The sequence below is a fragment of the Salmo salar genome, chromosome 04, assembly GCF_965601325.2.
Source record: "Salmo salar chromosome 04, fSalSal1, whole genome shotgun sequence".
Classification (NCBI taxonomy): domain Eukaryota; kingdom Metazoa; phylum Chordata; class Actinopteri; order Salmoniformes; family Salmonidae; genus Salmo; species Salmo salar.
In genome coordinates this window covers 76,557,484-76,578,456 of record NC_138294.1, presented here as the reverse complement: position 1 = coordinate 76,578,456, position 20,973 = coordinate 76,557,484, and the positions used below count along the sequence as shown (strand labels likewise).

The 20,973-nt window shown below is 40.5% G+C and overlaps 1 protein-coding gene across 2 annotated transcripts; it reads right to left on the bottom strand.

Moving 5' to 3' along the window:
• Positions 1-201: 201 nt before the first annotated feature.
• mpzl1l (myelin protein zero-like 1 like) lies at positions 202-20,044 on the bottom strand. 2 transcript variants are annotated; one of them, XM_014197847.3, is made up of 6 exons: positions 19,751-20,044; positions 14,309-14,481; positions 11,609-11,822; positions 11,187-11,316; positions 4,231-4,351; positions 202-2,029 (listed from the first exon to the last, which is right to left on the bottom strand). In XM_014197847.3, the coding sequence occupies exons 1-6, from the start codon at positions 19,821-19,823 to the stop codon at positions 1,928-1,930; spliced, it is 813 nt and encodes a 270-aa protein (XP_014053322.1). In that variant the 5' UTR covers positions 19,824-20,044; the 3' UTR covers positions 202-1,927. The 2 variants fall into 2 exon arrangements, with proteins under 2 accessions (XP_014053322.1, XP_014053323.1); XM_014197848.3 differs by having other exon boundaries at positions 4,243-4,351.
• Between the last annotated feature and the right edge of the window lie 929 nt (positions 20,045-20,973).

The following is a 20,973-nucleotide window of genomic DNA, read 5'->3' as shown; positions in this document are numbered from 1 at the left end:
CTATAGTTTGTTAAGAAATTTGTGGAGCGGTTGAAAAACTAGTTTTAATGACTCCAACCTAAGTATGTAAACTTCTGACTTAACTGTATGTATGTATAAATGAGAGAGAGCAGGTGTTCAAGTTAGTAGATCAAATTCAAAAGGCACTAATGTACTACATTCCAGTTGAGACATCGAAAAGAAGCACAGGACACGGAGAAGACAAATTAAATCATATAGTGCATGTGGTATTTGATACGCAGGACATAGTGCATGTTTTGCAACATAAGATATTATATAAACAAGCACCAAATTACACATGCTAATATCGCTACTCAACAACTACTACACACATATACTAATACTGCACAAGCACGAGACAGCAAGATAAGCGCCAGCATTTGATTCATTTTTAGGAATGTTGACTAACAATTACTTTTGCAGGACTAGTGGATGAGGCAGCTTTGGAGAACAGGAATGACACCTCTAGCTCTCTTGGATGATCAGAACCATTTTGTCAACTGCGAAAATATACAGTTAAAAACACTAAAGCGCTACCCACTGGGCACAGATGTCAGGTCAACGTCTATTCCACATTGGTTCAATGTAATTTCATTGATTCAACCAGTGTGCCCAGAGGGTAAAGAATTAAAGGATTTTTAAGACATGACAGTGTGAAGTATAGCATCAAGACAGAGCACCAGCCATGCTTTTTCAAACTATTTGACAAAAATGACAATATCAAATTGGAATTCTGAAACACATAATTGATTATTTTGTTTAAACACCAAGAGATACTACCATTGACCAGAAAGGAATGAATTACAGTAACAAGCTCTAGATCTTACATAGTTAACTATCCATATGCATAAATGTTGTATGGGGTAAGACTACTGCATTCAAATATGGAAGGGATTAAAACAGCATTTAAACTGATTATTAATGCATCACTTCAATCAAACATGATTGAGAGTGAGTCATTGGAACAGAAACATTTGGCTTTTTAACGTAAAATAAGACTTGGAATGTCAACTTTGTATATTAAAGCACAGTGATATTTCAAAGTAGTTTTGTTAAAGGAAGATATTTGGTCCATTGCTTCTGAAAGACGGAAGAGAAGATTTGATATTATTATCTAGCTCACATGATCACGTCAAACCTACATAATCTAAAACGGATGTTAAATCTAAAATGTGTCAAATGTGGTATTGCCATGATTAGTTGTGGTTAGTTAATAAATTACATGCAAACAGTGTATACATTTCTGTACAATAAAAACAATGTAAAAAATATAAATTTGTTTTGTATCATTGTTTCAGCTGAACAGTTCAGTTTCGAACCCAGTGGCAGGCAGTGTTTTAGTCATAGATATAACAATGCAATGTTAAATTCTACAGCACAATACACAAACTGTACACTGAAGTAATTTCACCAAGAGGCTTTCCATGGCTGTGTACCAGAGTGATATTATATGGTGTTAACGTGATTGTTTACAAGGTAACATTTATACATGATTAGATGAAGGTAGCATGATTGCAGCCAAAACGGCAATGTATTTCAGGTATCCTATTCTATATCCAAACCCTATGTCTAAACAGTCAATTTAATATCCAATATGTTGGACTGAGATGATTGTTAACATGTTATCATGGTACCTGTATTGTAAAGCAATGACTTGAACCTACAGTTACTAAGCATGCAGTTAATGTATTAAAGTGTTTCTCTAATCTCTGTGTTGTATTGAAAGCATTGGTAGCATACATTTTGTATCACACACATGAACATGCAATAAATGCTTTCAGCAGACAAGGGTTTTTATGAGCCAAAAAATATATAATTCTAAACCGCATCAATCCCCCCCTGTATTTAAACATTCCCCACCCACCCCAAAGCAGCGAGCTATGGTGGCCTTTCCCTTTTGGTCTCCAGTTCTCCCCCCAACCCCGTTTCAGTTTTTTCTTATGTCAGCGTAGACCACTGGCTCCATCTTGTGGAATGAGTTGGGGTTCTTGGTGCCCGAGTGATCCAACTGGGCGTATATCACCGGCCCCTGTTGTGATGAGTGGATGGATGGGTGGGGAGATATGGCAAAGGGGAAGGAGGAAAAATGGTGTTAGTAACAATACTTGTTACACTGGTTTAGCTGTCAAGTTCAAATGGCCGTGGGAAACGTAAATGGCCGTGGGATTTAAGTGGGGACAACTGCAGATAACAAAGACATATCAAAGCAGTGTTGTTAAATGGAAGATATTTGGCCCATTGCTTCTGAATGAAGCCAGATAAAGATAAAAGCCTGTAACAATGCCAGATTGTTGCACAAAAGAAAATGTGTTTTTTTTCTCCTATCTAGCACAGCTTGGGACTACATCTGGGCTGCGTGAGTGTGTAGAAGAAGAGGGCGCCATTTTCTTCTTATCTTCAGGGTGTCATTTCTACCGACCACTGGGATCAAAGAAATCACAAAAAAAAAAAAAAAAAAAAATAAATAAACACTCACTTGAAACATAGATAGGGGGAAAAAACAACACATGCAACGGCCAAGTACAGTACAGCTTCATGTTTTGACTGACAGAGGGATGTGGTGGCGTTATCCTAGCCACCACAGATCCGACCTAACACGTCTCTTAATGTAATGAGCGAGAGGCACATTTCAAGACTGTCCCGCACAAGATCAACAAACTAAACCAGTCGACCGCAAACAAAAGCCTCTCAGAGACAAAGATTAAAAGGTTCTCCTTTTCCAGGAATAGGCCTACAATAGTGTTTGATAAGGTCATCAGAGGACTCCCATCAACTTTCATAAGCAATGCATGACACCTTCATAGGCACTACATGAACATCTATACATGCTTATGTTAGCAACAGCAGCTTTGCTAAAGGGGATGCTGTGACCCTCCATCCAGTTGTTGACATAAGCATTTAGGGCTTCACCAGAATAATAGTGATCCCACGCATTATGTCATTCAGTGGTCACCAATCCTGGTCCTGGAGAGCTACAGGACGTGCAAACGTTTGATTCAGTCCAGCACCAAAACACCTGATTCCATTCATCAAGGTCCTGATGATTAGTTGGATCAGGTGGGTCACTTCTGGGCTAGAACAAAAGCCTGCTCCAGGCCCAGGGTTGGTGACAACTGATTTAGTAAGTCTGTTGAGCAAGGGTATCCGCCTTCAGTACTTGATGGCCGCAATGTCTATGGGTCTCTCCCGTAGACAACTTTTGAGGTCTGGAAACATCTGACAAGCATTGGCGTGTAATGTCCCTTTAAGTCTAACATCAAGATGAGTCCACATCCCCTGCTATTGGTTTTGCAGGTCCAGCTATGCTTCAACCCCAAACAAATGGGAAAAATAAGTACAGCAAATCTGGAACTTTAATGGCAATTATGTTTGTCATTAATTTTGGTTAGAGGCATATAGCTGGACCTACACAACAGATGGTCTGGGACATGGACTAATCTCAACGTTAAGACTACTTTCGAGGGCAAAAAAACGTGACAAACTTGGATTTGAGTGTAATGGCCCTTTAAATGGATATTGGCAATGAGGCCCTTTATCTACTTCCCCAGAGTCAGATGAACTTGTGGATACCATTTTATGTATCTGTGTCCAGTATGAAGGAAGTTAGAGGTAGTTCCGTGAGCCAATGCAAACTAGCGTTAGCGCAATGACTGAAAGTCTATGGGTATCTGCTAGTATGCTAGGGAGTGTGTCAACCTGGGTCACATTCAGTAGGTTGAAAAGTCAACATTTTGTTACAATGTTCTGATTCCGAACACAACCCTGATTTCCAAGGTCAGAAGGATGAAAAACTAAATGTAGACAACCAGACACTAAAGCCATCAAAGAGATCAGCTTGAAATCCTGTTTCAGCGTTTCCCAAAATCAGTCCTCGGGACCCCAAGGTATGCACATTTAGTTTTCGCCCTAACTACACAACTGATTCAAATGATCTAAGCTTGATGATTAGTTGACTATTTGAATCAGCTGTGGACGGAGTTTGGGGAACCCTGGCCTATGCTGTAGTAGCTAGGTACTAGTCTGTTTTTGTTCTCGTCAACTACTTATGGAATAACCATGCAAAATGTTGACTTGACAATGACAGCAATGAAGTTGTCAGGAACACAAATAGATCTGGGAAAAGGCTAATGCTGTTGTGCATCTCAGCTCTAGTTAGTTATTAGATCCCTCTTCCCCTGTTCGTGTCCCCTGGGCGACAGTGGGTGTGGATGGTTGGTTTAAGTCACTCACTGTAGCGCCTACCTGGACCGGGGCGGAGGGGCTGCTACACCTGGAGCCCTCTGAGCTGGATTCGTGCTTCTTCCCTCCCGGGCGTGTGGCGTGGGAGCTCACACTCGCCACTGAAGTGCAGCTAGATTTTGCACCGCGGGAGGGGTTTACGAATCGGAGGTTTGTTTTGTGCAGTTCAGGAAGCGTTGGCGCACAGAGAAATGGGCGACATGGACACATACAGTCAGACACAGGAGAAGACATGGGAGACAGATACAAATGCAAAATGAGAGCTGAGCAGATTCCACATGAGTTATGCTGCACATTTTGAGATGACTGCTCCAAGTGGCTGGGAGGAGAGGTTGGCAGGAGTGACACATGGGCAGAGACACAGTACTGGAAGATTAACAAGGCATGGATCTGTATGGGAACAAGGAGCTGATGCTTATAAAGACAATTGATCAGTTACTGCAGCTTTCCAAAAAACTAAGAAACAGCATTAACGGAACAAAAAAAAACACTGACTTAAAAACAGTTACTATATCTAATAGCCTATGCGACAATCAATTTGTCAATAAAAGAGAATAAATAAAGAAGTGGATTAGGGAAAAACAACATTCCCCACCCCAATGAGATAACGATGTGATCACCCACTTGAAAGATTAGTGTTGTATGGTAGTCATACCAACGTCAGTCAGTGGTCCAATAAACACGTATTTTTGGGTCTCTTGGTTGTTTAACATTTTTATAAAAAGTAATATTGTCAATGTAATACTATCTTATGTTGTTCTTGTACATAACTGTTCTGTACTTCAGTCATGTATTTTATGTTTTATGCAACAGTTAATGGGGATCCTAATAAACAAAACTGAAGAGCAAACATGGCACTCCCCGGAAGCAAATGTTGGCGCTGGTCAATAGTAGCGTATTATATAATAGGGTCAGTTTGTTCACTATCTACAAGATCTCTTGGTTCACATCTAACCAGGATCTGTATTAACCATCTCAGAGTAGGAGTGATGATCTTGGACAGGGATATTCAACTCTTATCCTACGAGGTCCGGAGCCTGCTGGTTTTCCATTCTACCTGATAATTAAATGAGTCCCTGATTCGAATGGAACAATGATAAAAATGCAGTGGAACTGGTTTCGAAGTCCAGAGATGAGTTTGAGGGATCTAGGATCAGGTCCCCCCTGTAATATTACTCATTGTGGTCTAAGTGTAAAAACTGATCCTAGACTAGCTATCTTACTCGAGACACTTTATGAATATCAGCCTAGGACTCCAAAATATAAATTAATAGATTTTTTAAAATGTGATAGAAATGAAAGTTAAAACTGTTAGCATTTAGTTTGTGAGATTTGAAGAGCATGTGTCGAGTGACTTCATAAAGTATTCACACCCCTTGACTTTTGCCAAAATTGGATGTGTTAAAGCCTGAATAGAACATTGATTAAATTGAGATTGTGTCACTGGCCTACACATAATACCCCATGCCAAAGTGGAATTGTGAAATGTCTTGAGTCAATAAGTATTCCACCCTTCGTTATAGCAAGCCTAAATAAGTCCAGGAGTAAACATTTGCTTATGGAGTCTTAATAAGTTGCATGGAAACAGTGTTTAACATAATTTTGGAATGAATGCCTCATCTCTCTACCCCACACATACAGATCATTTTAAGGTCCCTCAGCTGAGCAGTACATTTCAAACAGATTCAACCACAAAGACCAGGGAGGTTTTCCCCAAAATATTATTTCAACATGCATCCTGTTTGCAATAGGGTACTAAAGTAAAACTGCAAAAATGTGGCAAAGAAATTAACTTTATGTCCTGAATACTAAGTGTTCCTTTGGGCAAATCCAACACATGACTGATTAACTCTTCAAATGTTCTATCATGGTGGTGGCTGCATCATGTTAGGGATATGCTTGTCATCAACAAGGATGAGGGAGTTTTTTGGGATAAAAAGAAGACAGAATAGCTAAGCACAGGCAAAATCCTAGAGGAAGACCTGGTTTAGTGTGCTTCCAACAGACACTGGGAAACAAATTCCCTTTTCAGATGGACAATAACCTAAATCACAAGACCAAATACAGTTGAAGTCGGAAGTTTACATACACCTTAGCCAAATACATTTTAACTCAGTTTCACAATTCCTGACATTTAATCCATGTAAATATTCCCTGTCTTAGGTCAGTCAGAATCACCACTTTATTTTAAGAATGTAAAATGTCAGAATAATAGAGAGAATGATTTATTTAAGCTTTTATTTATTTCATCACATTCCCACTGCGTCAGAAGTTTACATATACTCAATTAGTATTTGGTAGCATTGCCTTTAAATTGTTGAACTTGGGTCAAACGTTTTGGGTAGCCTTCCAGAAGCTTCCCACAATAAGTTGGGTGAATTTTGGCCCATTCCTCCTGACAGAGCTGGTGTAACTGAGTCAGGTTTGTAGGCCTTCTTGCTCGCACACGCTTTTTCAGTTCTGCCCACAAATTATCTATAGAATTGAGGTCATGGCTTTGTGAAGGCCACTCCGATATCTTGACTTTGTTGTCCTCAAGCCATTTTGCCACAACTTTGGAAGTATGTTTGGGGTCATTGTCTACTTGGAAGACCCATTTGCGACCAAGCTTCAACTTCCTGACTGATGTCTTGAGATGTTTCTTTAATATATGCACATAATTTTCCATCCTCATGATGCCATCTATTTTGTGAAGTGCACCAGTCCCTCCTGCAGCAAAGCACCCGCACAACATGATGCTGCCAACCCCCGTGCTTCACAGTTGAGATGGTGTTCTTCAGCTTGCAAGCATCCCCCTTTTTCCTCCAAACATAATGATGGTCATTATGGCCAAACAGTTCTATTTTTGTTTCATCAGACCAGAGGACATTTCTCCAAAAAGTACAATCATTGTCCCCATGTGCAGTTGCCTACCGTAGTCTGGCTTTTATATGACGGTTTTGGAGCAGTGGTTTCTCCTTTGCTGAGCGACCATTTCCTCCAGCATCTTCACAAGGTCCTTTGCTGTTGTTCTGGGATTGATTTGCACTTTTCGCACCAAAGTACGTTCATCTCTAGGAGACAGAGCGCGTCTCCTTCCTGAGCGGTATGACGGCTGCGTGGTCCCATGGTGTTTATACTTGCGTACTATTGTTTGTACAGATGAACGTGGTACCTTCAGGCATTTGGAAATTGCTCCCAAGGATGAACCAGACTTGTGGAGGTCTACAATTTTTTTTCTGAGGTCTGGCTGATTTCTTTTGATTTTCCCATGAGGTCAAGCAAAGAGGAACTGAGTTTGAAGGTAGGCCTTGAAATACATCCACAGGTACCTCCAATTGACTCAAATTATGTCAATTAGCCTATCAGAAGCTTCTAAAGCCATGACATTTTCATGACATCAATTTTCCAAGCTATTTAAAAGGCACAGTCAACTGAGCGCATGTAAACTTCTGACCCACTGGAATTGTGATACAGTGAAGTATAAATGAAATAATCTGTCTGTAAACAACTGTTGGAAAAATGACTTGTGTCATGCAAAGTAGATGTCCTAACCGACTTGCCAAAACTATAGTTTGTTAACAAGAAATTTGTGGAGTGGTTGAAAAACAAGTTTTAATGACTCCAACCTAAGTGTATGTGAACTTCAACTGTATATACTGGAGTTGCTTACCAAGAGGACACTGAATGTTCCTGAGTGGCCTATTTACAGTTTTGGATTAAAAATGGCAAATCTTGAAAATGGCTGTCTAGCTATGATCAACAAACAACTTGATATTTTAAGAATAAAAAAAAAAAGAATGTGCAAATCTTGCACAATCCAGGTGTGAAAAGCTCTTAGATTTACCCAGCTGTAATCCCAGCCAAAGGAGATTCTAACATGTAGTGATGTGAATACTTATGTAAATAAAATTAGAAATAGGGCAAACATATCTAAAAACATGTTTTCACTTTGCATTATGGGGTATTGTGTGTAGATGGGTGAGAAATAGGGCTGTTCACTACAACAAAACAAAACAAAAAAAAAAAACAAAAAATAAATAGGTTAACCGAGTCTGGTCAAAATTTTTAAGAGTGTATTTTTCCATATATAGACACGCCCTATGTTGGAATATAAGCAACTATATGTAGGCTACTGACCTTGTCTGCTTGCTTTAAGCACAGCGATTAAAAATAAAGACAAATTACTAAAGAGGGCAGCAGAGACTAATATAGCCTAACCTGAAGAAAAAAAACCTGTTCCCGACCCGACGCTCCTGAAGTTACCGGTAATAGGCAACACCAGCTGTTGGAAAGTAAATCGTACCATTTCTACTGATCCGCGTGTCAGTTATGATTTTCATATGCACATTTTCATGGAACAGTTTCATTTATAATAAAGTCTTCATATCATGTGGTTAATCAAAATTCTATCTAAATGAAAATACAATTCTAATAGTAACTTCTATAGCCAACATGTAAAAATAGCCTACATAAAGCCAACAAATAAAAACATTGCAGCCTGCAGCTATAAAATATCATGATAAAAATAAATATCCTTTCAATCACATTGGCTTCGCATGGCCTGTCTGCAAGGAACTTGAAACATTGTATCAACTATTAACTTGATCCAGCTGAAGAAGCTCATGCTTCTTCACTCCAGTGATCTCGGGACAGACACAGCTGTAGGCTACTTGCGCAAGGGATAAGTAATCAGGTAGGCCTATTTTATGACGTTTCCACCGGATCAAAGCATTACATTTTTGTGGTTATTGCAAGGGAGATAGCTGGAAAGATATTTCAAATAGGCTACATTGAGGAACTATTGTCAGCTCCACAGTGATGGTGAGTTAAGATAATCAGAAATAGTATCAGATCCCAAAATGGGCACATTTATAAGCCTACATTTGTGCGCAGGCCAGGTAGCCTAGGCCTACTTCTATGCGTAATCAGGTTTGTGTCCTTACTCAAGATCGACAGGAGCGCTCCAAACAAGACAATTAATAAATTGACAACTCGTAAATGAAATGAAATAAACCTAGTGTAGCCTAGGTTGTGCGCTCCGCAAACAATGTGTTCACTCTTACAATGACAACGGTAACAGTAATAATAATAATAATAATATATTGAATGCATTAACAGAAACTACCGTAACCAAACACAGTGTTGATGAGAAATTGAGAATTTACGATAAATGTACTACTGGTGATATTGGTGTGCCATCCCCGAGGCCTCCGCAATGGATTAGTCCACTGAGACAGGTGTCTCATGTCCCATAACTGTTTTTACATATATTTGCCACTGCTCGACTTAAAAAAAAAAAAAAAAAAAAAAATCTTGGCCGACCAAACAATCGACCAGTCGACTAAATGGGGTCAGCCCTAGTAAGAAACCCCCCCAATTTAATCAATTTTGAATTCATGCTGAAACAACAAATTGTGGAATAAGTCAAGGGGTATGAATATTTTCTGAAGGCAATGTATATTGTTCAGGAGGTAGCGTTAGAGGAAACAGGAGAGCCATATGACAGTGAAACAGAAGAGGAAGGGGTTAGTGGTCAGTAATGGATGAGTGACATGTGAGTGGCAGACAACGACATGAACGTTAGATGACAAGCCAAGCTTAATGGCGCCCCTATTTTTTTTAATCCGTCACTGTGGGCATTGCCATACAGATCTTGGAAAGCAAAATGTCTGGTCTTTCGACGTGCGACATTGTTGTCAACAATTATGGTGATTTGGATTATCAACTATTTTCCTCTCTCAAATTGAGTCTAGAAGATGGATAGTTGTTTTAACACTGCAATCAAAACTATCTGTTTGAATATAATGTGATATCAAAAAAAATATCAAACACCTTGAAGTTTTATACCCATTAAATCATTGCATGTCTATCTTAAGAGTGTTTTCATAATTGTACTATTCCGTTAGTCAGCACCCCAACTTATTTGGGTGTGCGTCAACTCATGCTTTATATTAGGCCTAGGTCAAGAAAAACCTTGTAACTAATCATCTGAATCAGAGAGAAGAGAGAGCAGTGTCTACGCTTGGCATTTAGCCACCCTCTAAACACCTCCTTGTCGGAGATAGCATGACTTCCTCCAATCAGGTCTCTAATGGTAAACCTGGAGCACCCATTTGAGCGAAGCAGATCTGACACATACTAGGTCAGTAAGTAATTCATCATGGTAATAGGGCATTTACAAGTACCGCTGGTACAGTCTAACCCCACATGCACAGGAAAATCCAGTCGCGTCTTTCTTCTGAGTTTTCATTAATATATAATAATAACAACAACAACAAATGCCATTGAGCAGGCGCATCTATCCAAAGCGACTTGCAGTCAAGCGCACATAAATTGTTTTACGTAGAGGTGGTCCCGGGAATCGAACCCGTTATGTTATTTTCTATTCCAAGAGAGAGGACACAAGAGACAATCGCAGCCATTGTAACTCAACCCCCATATCCAATGCAGCGGAGTTATCCCTAAGTGTTAAGGTCTGATGACTAAGAACGTTAGTGTGTGTCAGTTGGTGACTCAGAGACATGCCAGGGGGAGGTCAGGAAGAAGAGAGATTCAGGCAGGCCCAACAACCAGAGGCCATGAAAACATTTGTTGAAAGTAGAGCTCCATTCACTGCAAGGGTTGCTTTCAGAAAAAAGACAACTATGAACATTTGATACGTAATTTCTGAGATGCAGTTCCTTTTGATTGACCTCATCAAGAGCCATTAACTGCATGCAGTAAATTGGTTTTTGACAGAGCAGAGTAGTCTTTGCACACAAAACATATCACAACGATAGAAAGGTTTCCGGTGTGATTTCATTTGTTTCATCAAATATTTCATATTGCATTTATTGATGCCCCATAAAATACTCTACAGATACTGATGGTCAGGTGTAATGATTGATACTGACCAAAGTCCAGATATTAAAGTACTATTAAAGCTATCTACTACCCTGATGGTTATACAAGGGAGGATGCCTTACCCTTCGTATTCATGACTGGTTTGATGCCTCTTGATGATCAGGCAGGTAACAACAGCGATGAGAATGAGCCCGATGACAGCGCCACACACGGCGCTCACTATGACAGCCGTGCTGTTCTGAGGGAGAGACTCTGCAAAACAAGGCAACGTAAGCATTGAAACATTGTAACATAATTGTAACGTTGTATGACAAAGTCACAGCTGTGCCAATACTGCCAGTTCAATGTTTGAGGCATTATATCAGTGTTAAAACGGTTAATCTCTTGTATGAGTGTTTCTCAACCCCTGGTTATTAAGATATTGGTAATCGCTCAGTTGGCAGCTTTTATTCCAAGTCATCCTTCAATGTGAGAGAGCATGGTCACTTCCTGCTTAAAATTGACTTGTGTTGCTGTACTGTTGTGAATCCATTTGCAAGTTTACCTTTGATGACGACTTTGAGCTGTGTCTGAACGGGGGTGACAGATATGTCGGGCGGGTTAATCACGGCACACGAGTAGGTGCCGTTGTCGTTGAACTGCGCCTCAATTAAATGGACAGAGGCGTCTTTTTTGTTCAGATCTCCCGCCCATTTCACCCTGTCTTTGAATTGAGCCACGCTCCCTGGGTAGTGCTTGCCAGAAGTGTAATAGAAAATCTAAAAAAAAAAAAAGACATTAGAAAAAAACGATATAAGAATGACTGAAGAGAAAATATATCGTTGAAGAATTGCACACAATGTCAGCGTCCGAAATGGCACCCTATTCCCCTTATAGTGCACTACTTTTGACGGTGCCCATGGGGCTCTGGTCAGAAGTATTATACTAGGCTATATAGGGAGCCATTTGGGACATAGTCATTGGCTAAGGACTCATAACAGAAATGGGAAAGACAAACAAACAAACAGGTTTAACCATTGTAAGCTTATGGCTTACCTACATCACTGGGCACTTTTGCCAAGCAACAGCAAATCTTCCCCTGATACGAACATAATACAGAGTATCTGCTACTGTACAAAACTGATGGCCAATTTTGTTTAGCGTGTACATGACAGGCAGATATCCTCAATAGTCAATTTGTTTAAAAGATGGGAGGGACAGATAGCTGTGTGGACTAGTGTGGGTGTCGGTGACTCCCTCTCCAACTGAACACTGTTACGAGGCCAAACACAAGCGCATCATTACGAGCAAGATGAGCCAGCTAGCTAGGTCTCTAGGGGAGGGAAATGGGAATAGGGGTAATAGTTATGCTTGTTCCTTCCATTTCCATACAAATCCCAGCAATGCAAAAAATAGTGCCTTCAGCAAGTATTCACACCTAACTTTTTCCACATTATGTGTTAAATTAAAAATGGGATTTTTATTTTTTGTCAACGATCTACACAAAATACTCTAATGTCAAAGTGGAAGAAACATTTTTCTTTACAAATGTTAGAATTTGTAAAGTATTCAAACCTGTAAGTCAATATATATATTAAATCACCTTTGGCAGCAATTACAGCTGTGAGTCTATGGGCATGTCTCTAAGAACTTTGCACACCTGGATTGTACAATATTTGCACATTATTCTTTTTTCAATTCTTCAAGCTCTGTCAAGTTCGTTGTTGATCATAGCGCGACAGCCATTTTCAAGTCTTGCCATAGATTTTCAAGCCGATTTAGGTCAAAACTGTAACTAGGCCACTCAGGAACATTCAATGTAATCTTGGTAAGCAACTCCAGTGTATATTTGGCCTTGTGTTTTAGGTTAATGTTCTGCTGAAAGGTGAATGTCTCCCAGTGTCTGTTGGAAAGCAGACTGAACCAGGATTTTGCCTGTGCTTAGCTCTATTACATTTATTTTTTATCCTAGCCAATGACAAGCATACCCATAACATGATGCAGCCACCACCATGCATGAAAATATGAAGAGGGGAACTCAGTGAAGTGTTGTTTTCCCCAAACAACGCTTTATATTCAGGACATGAAGTTAATTTCTTAGCCACATTTTTAGCAATTTTACTTTAGTGCTTCATTGAAAACATGGATGTTTTTTAATCTGTACAGGTGTCCTTTTCCCTCTGTCGATCAACTGTTGTTGATCCATCCTCAGTTCTCTTATCACAGCCCTTAAACTCTGTAAAAGTCACCATTGTGAAATTCCTGAGCGGTTTCTTTCCTTTCCGGCAACTGAGTTAGGAAGGACACCTGTATCTTTGAAGTGACAGGGTGTATTGATACACCATCCAAAGAGTTATTAATAACATCACCATGCTCAAAGGGATATTCCATGTCTGCTTTTTTGTAATTTTCTTTACCCATCTACCAATTGGTGGCCGCTTTTTTTTTAAAAAAAATTATTTTTTTTAAAGGGGTGGATCAGCCTAATATAGGTGGCCGCCTTTGCGAGGCATTGGACAACCTCCCTGGCCTTTGTGGTTGAATCTATGTTAGAAATTCACTGCGCGACTGATGGACCTTACAGATAATTGCATGTGGGATACAGAGATGAGGTAGTCATTCAAAAATCATGTTAAACACTGTTATTGCACACAGAGTGAGTCCATGCAACTTATTATGTGACTTGTTAAGCAAATGTTTGCTCCTGAACTTATTTAGGCTTGTCATAAAGGGGTTGAATACTTAGTGACTCAAAACATTTCAGCTTTTCATTTTTAATTAATTTGTAAAATAATATCTTTTAAAAAAAAATTCACTTTGACATTATGGACTATTGTGTGTGTGGGCCAGTGACACAAAACCTCAATTTAATACAATCAAGTTTAAAATATATAACTTTCAAAATACAGAAATACAAAAGGTTGTATCTTTTAAACTTTATTGCTGACATGCAAAACATTTTGGGACTATATCAACAACGGACTAATGAAACAAATACGAAATAATTGTTTTGGGGTTAAGTTTGGAGAAACGAACTGGAAGGAGGCAGATGGTCAGGAAGAAGTTGCCTATAACATAACAACCCTCAGGCTAAATCTCCTTCCATTGGACCAGTCTCAAACACACGCACACATACTCCCTCGCTCTTTTCTGTGGCAGTGGGCCTAAATAAGAGGGAAAATGTTGTGCTCGAACACTCCTCGTGGAAGATCTGAGAGAAACTTCTTGGGAGTTGTTCATGGACCCAGAGAAAGAAATCACTCACGGAAACAGCGCTTCCGGGGTCGGATCCCGTTGGACGAAACGACCAGGTGACTGTGGCTGCGCTGCTGATCACTTCCCTGGACTTGAAGGAACACTTGAGGATCCCCGTGGTGCCATTCTCAACCAGCACCTCTGCCGGGGCATACAACTCTATGGCCGCTGTTAGATTTGTACCTGTTGATAAAGAACCAACATTTAGTTTGTTGCTTAATGTATTCAAAATTGAAAAGCTGGTAGGGCATTGGGGCTATATAGAGGTCGACCGATTATGATTTCAACGCCGATACCGATTATTGGAGGACCCAAAAAAAGCCAATACCGATTAAATCGGCCAATTTTATTTATTTGTAATCATGACAATTACAACAATACTGAATGAACACTTATTTTAACTTCATATAATACATCAATAAAATCAATTTAGTCTCAAATAAATAATGAAACATGTTCAATTTGGTTTAAATAATGCAAAAACAAAGTGTTGGAGAAGAAAGTAAAAGTGCAATATGTGCCATGTAAAAAAGCTAACATTTAAGTTCCTTGCTCAGAACATATGAAAGCTGGTGGTTCCTTTTAACATGAGTCTTCAATATTCCCAGGTAAGAAGTTTTAGGTTGTAGTTATTATAGGACTATTTCTCTCTATACCATTTGTATTTCATAATCCTTTGACTATTGGATGTTCTTATAGGCACTTTAGTATAGCCAGTGTAACAGTATAGCTTCCGTCCCTCTCCTCGCCCCTACCTGGGCTCGAACCAGGAACACGTCGACAACAGCCACCCTCGAAGCATCGTTAACATCGCTCCACAAAAGCCTCTGCAAGGGGAACAACTACTTCTGGTCTCAGAGCGAGTGACGTCACCGATTGAAACGCTATTAGCGCGCACTGCGCTAACTAGCTAGCCATTTCACATCGGTTACACCTGCCTAATCTCAGGAGTTGATAGGCTTGAAGTCATAAACAGCTCAATGCTTGAAGCACAGCGAAGAGCTGCTGGCAAACGCACGAAAGTGCTGTTTGAATGAATGCTTACGAGCCTGCTGCTGCCTACCACCGCTCAGTCAGACTGCTCTATCAAATAGACTTATTTATAACATAACACAGAAATACGAGCCTTAGGTCATTAATATGGTCAAAATCTGGAAACAATCATTTCGAAAACAAAATGTTTATTCTTTCAGTGAAATACAGAATGGTTCCGTATTTTATCTAACGGGTGGCATCCATAACTCTAAACATTCCTGTTAACATTGAAGGTTGTGCAATGTATGTCATAATTACGTAAAATTCTGGCAAATTAGTTCGCAACGAGCCAGGCGGCCCAAACTGTTGCATATACCCTGACACTGCGTGCAACAAACGCAAGAGAAGTGACACAATTTCCCTAGTTTAATATTGCCTGCTAACCTGGATTTCTTTTAACTAAATATGCAGGTTTAAAAAAATATATACTTCTGTGTATTGATTTTAAGAAAGGCATTGATGTTTATGGTTAGGTACATTCGTGCAACGATTGTGCTTTTTTCGCAAATGCGCTTTTGTTAAATCATCCCCCGTTTGGCGAAGTTGGCTGTCTTTGTTAGGAAGAAGTAGTCTTCACACAGTTCGCAACGAGCCAGGCGGCCCAAACTGCTGCATATACCCTGACTCTGTTGCACAGAACGCAAGAGAAGTGACACAATTTCCCTAGTTAAAAGAAATTCATGTTAGCAGGCAATATTAACAAAATACACAGGTTTAAAAATATATACCACTTATGTATTGATTTTAAGAAAGGCATTGATGTTTATGGTTAGGTACATATTGGTGCAACAACAGTGCTTTTTTTCGCAAATGCGTTTGTTAAATCACCCGTTTTGCGAAGTAGGATATGATTCAATGATAAATTAACAGGCACCGCATCGATTATATGCAACGCAGGACAAGCTACATAAACTAGTGATATCAACCACCATGTGTAGTTAACTAGTGATTATGTTAAGATTGATTGTTTTTTATAAGATACGTTTAATGCTAGCTAGCACCTTACCTTGGCTCCTTCCTGCACTCGCATAACAGGTAGTCAGCCTGCCACGCAGTCTCCTCATGGAGTGTAATGTAATCGGCCATGATCGGTGTCCAAAAATGGCGATTACCGATTGTTATGAAAACTTGAAATCGGTCGACCTCTACTATATAGCCACTTAAATGTATAGCTTTGATGCTTTATAGTTGCTAGGCTTTAGACATTTTCAGCTATCAGAAAAAAAGGAAAGCCACATTTCCAATCAAATCAAATTTTATTGGTCACATACACATGGTCAGCAGAAGTTATTGCGAGTGCAGCGAAATGCTTGTTCTTCTAGTTCCGACAGTGCAGTAATATCTAACAAGTAATCTAACAGTTCCACAACAACTACCTAATACACACAAATCTAAGTAAAGGGATGGAATAAGAATATATACATATAAATATATGGATGAGCGATGACCGAGCGGCATATGCAAGATGCAATAGAGGGTATAAAATACAGTATATACATAACAGAAGAGTAATGCAAGATATGTAAACATTATTAAAGTGACCAGTGATCCATTTATTAAAGTGGCCAATGATTTCAAGTCTGTATGTAGGCAGCAGCCTCTCTGTGTTAGTGATGGTTGTTTAACAGTCTGATGGCCCTGAAATAGAAGCTGTTTTTCAGTCTCTCGGTCCCAGCTTTGATACACCTGTACTGACCTTGCCTTATGGATGGTAGCAGGGTGTACAGGCAGTGGCTCAGGGGGTTGTTATCCTTGATGATCTTTTTGGCCTTCCTGTGGCATCGGGTGCTGTAGGTGTCCTAGAGGGCAGGTAGTTTGCCCCTGATGATGTGTTGTGCAGAACGCACCACCCTCTGGAGAGCCTTGCGGTTGTGGGCGGTGCAGTTGCCGTACCAGGCCGGTGATACAGCCCGACAGGATGCTCTCGATTGTGCATCTGTAGAAGTTTGTGAAGGTTTTAGGTGACGCTATTGTGCCTTCATCACACTGTCTGTGTGGGTGGACCATTTCAGTTTGTCTGTGAAGTGTACACCGAGGAACTTAAAACGTTCCACCTTCTCCACTGCTGTCCCGTTGATGTGGATAGGTGGGGGGTACTGCCTCTCCTGTTTCATGAAGTCCACGATCATCTCCTTCGTTTTGTTGACGTTGAGTGAGAGGTTATATTCCTGACACCACACTCCGAGTGCCCTCACCTCATCCCTGTAGGTGGTCTTGTCATTGTTGCTAATCAAGCCCACTGTTGTGTAGTCTGCAAACTTCATGATTGAGTTGGAGGCGTGCATGGCCACGCAGTCATGGGTGAACAGAGAGTACAGAAGGAGACTCACCACACACCTTGGTTGTGTCCTACCTTCACCACCTGGGGGCCGGCCCGTCAGAAAGTCCAGGACCCAGTTGCACAGGGCAGGATTGAGACCCAGGGCCTCATGCTTAATGATGAGCTTGGAGGGTACTATGGTGTTGAATGCTGAGCTGTAGTCAATGAACAGCATTCTTACATAAGTATTCCTCTTGTCCAGATGGATAGGGCAGAGTGCAGTGTGATGGCAATTGCATTGTCTGTGGACCTATTGGGGCGGTAAGCAAATTGAAGTGGGTCTAGGGTGGCAGGTAAGGTGGAGGTGATATGATCCTTGAATAGTCTCTCAAAGCACTTCATGATGACAGAAGTGAGTGCTACAGGGCAATAGTCGTTTAATTACCTTTGCCTTCTTGGGTACAGGAACAATGGTGGCCATCTTGAAGCATGTGGGGACAGCAGACTGGGATAGAGAGACATTGAATATGTCCATAAACACTCCAGCCAGCTGGTCTGCGCATGCTCTGAGGACGCGGCTAGGGATGCCGTCTGGGCCGGCAGCCTTGCGTGGGTTAACACTTTTAAAACATCTTACTCACGTCGGCCACGGAGAAGGAGACGCCCGCAGTCTTTGGTTGCGGGCCACGTCAGTGGCACTGTATTATCCTCAGGGCGGGCAAAGAAGGTGTTTAGTTTGTCTGGAATCAAGACGTCGGTGTCCGTGACGTGGCTTGTTTTCTTTTTGTAGTCCATGACTGCCTGTAGACCCTGCCACATACGTCTCGTCTGAGGAGGGCCTTGTATGCATCGCGGAAGTTAGAGTAGCAGTGATCCAGTGTATTGCTCGCACGAGTGCTACAATCAATATGCTGATAGAATTTAGGTAGCCTTGTTCTCAAATCTGCTTTGTTAAATTCCCCGGCTACAATAAATGCAGCCTCAGGATATATGGTTTCCAGCTTGCATCAAGTCCAGTGAAGTTCCTTGAGGGCCGTTGTGGTATCGGCTTGAGGGTGGATATACACGGCTGTCGACAACCGACGAGAATTATCTTGGGAGATAATATGGTCGACATTTGATTATGAGGAATTCTAGGTCAGGTGAACAAAAGGACTTGAGTTCATGTGTGTTGTTACGATTACACCATGAGTCGTTAATCATGAAGCATACACCCCCGCCCTTCTTCCCAGAGAGATGTTTATTTCTGTCTGCGCGACATTTGCTTCTTAAGCTCTCTTGTTAACTAGTTTGGCATAGGTAAATGCGAGTTGTTCAGAGTTTTGTACCTATTTGGCAACATCTTTTCCATTTAGAAAGAGCCAGGTCAGGGACGAATGCATGCAGTGTGACAAAAACATGCTGACGGCACAGAATGCAATAATAAAACAGGTGGACCCTTTCCCTTCAAGCCTTTGAATTTCAACCCAACACAGACTGGGCAAGCAACACACAAATGGAAACCAAGTCCATTGGAAGCAATATTATTGTTGTATCTCAAAAGTGTAGTAGACCACAAATGATGCGCTACAATAATCATGTCTAACAGATTTTATTATAACTTTCTATAAAAATGAAATTAGCTAAGTAAAATATGTTTTACTTGCCTGTCCACATACTATGAATCCGTCCTATTTAACCAATAAGTTGGTCAATTCTTACGCATCATGACAAAACAATAGATTCAGAAATGTTTAGTTAATTATGTGAACAACACGTGACACGTTTCACAACAACAGGCGCTTCCTCACGTCTCTGTGTATTTTGATATTCTTTGGTTTTATGTTAGGTAGCTAGGTTAGCATTCCTGGCTAGCTACCAACAAACTAAGCTAACCAGACCCTATAAGTCAAGAATGTAACTAGCTAGCTAACCATATAACTAGCTAACTAACTGGCACTCTATAGTTCATATATACATCACACACCTTGATTTGAAATACGACTATCGTACCAAGTCACGCACTACTTGCTAACTATCGTCTGTTCAGCTAGCCAGTTAACTAAAGCATAATTTGCTAGCGGCTAGTTAGCATGCAAACTACTATAGCTACTGGCTAGCTAACAACTATAGCGATCATGTTAGCTTCTTTAAAAAGGTAGACAGTAACTTACTTACCGAAAAAGAGACATAACGTTATTCCACATAGTAAAACACAATTGCACGCGAGGTTTGTCCTCCTTAGCTCCATAACTTAGAACGCATCAATATCTCCCCCTCCCTGTTTTTTGGTCCAACATTAGCCAACGTCCAGCTGCTCAATGCACCCTCCTCCTGTGTGTAAAAAAAAAACACAGGAAAACGCACTAGCATGACTGGAAAGACGATGACATATAATGTGCACTCGATTTATCTCACGCGGAGCACCAGACGGTAAAGTTGCTTTAAAATCCCAAGCACCAAAGTGGAAACACCCCATTCGCACGTGATCTGAAGTAAATAGAGTTCACCTTCTCCCACATTCATGTCCACTGCGTTTTTTGGTGGCTTTCCGAACTTGCATATCTAGCTCTAGGTAGCCAAAGCGAAGAAAATTAATATGATGCTGATATAGTTTTTGTTTAGACTCTGTAATAGATCTCTATTGCCATACCACAGCTTATTGGCAGTCATCTCAGTTCCAATGATGAAACGATGTAATCATTGATTAATTACAGTTAAAGAAAATCAAGTTCGAGAACATGGAAGAAGTTCGACATTACATCGTTTTCCTGACGTGTTAAATGAAATCTCTGGTAAAACTGCCATCCTGTCGGGACAAATGCGTTACATCCATCCAGTTTCCAGTGGCCTCAACAAGCCTGCAGCGATCGAGGCACCTCTGGAATCTTACATTGATTTGCAATATACTGTATATTCAGTGGCGATTTTAGCATGTAAATCATGGTGGTGCAAACTCAAAGCTACTACACAACACTAAACAATACAATAATTGCACTATAACGGTGACAAACAGTTAGCCACCGATTCCTTCCAAACCACTCATTGTTGAATTTGCGATTTCCAACTTTTTGTGTAATGTTTATGTCCAATGATACATTTCAAAGGTGCTGAACAAATAGTTATATTGACTACGTCCATACTAGCTCGCTAATTTCTTAATCGAAATTACAGATTGTCTCTTATCCGCCCGTCGTTCCCTTATTCCATAGTTTGTACATCTCAATTGTCAGTAGAAACCACATTTGTTTAAGCAAGTCAGCCATATCAGCAGTTTTTTTTTAAAGGCAGTAAATGAGACTGAATTAACTTTTTCGCTGCCAAACAAGACCCCCGCTGATAGCCAGGTGTAGCGGTGGTAATGATTCACTCCATGGTGTTGAAAACGAAGCTCTGCTGTT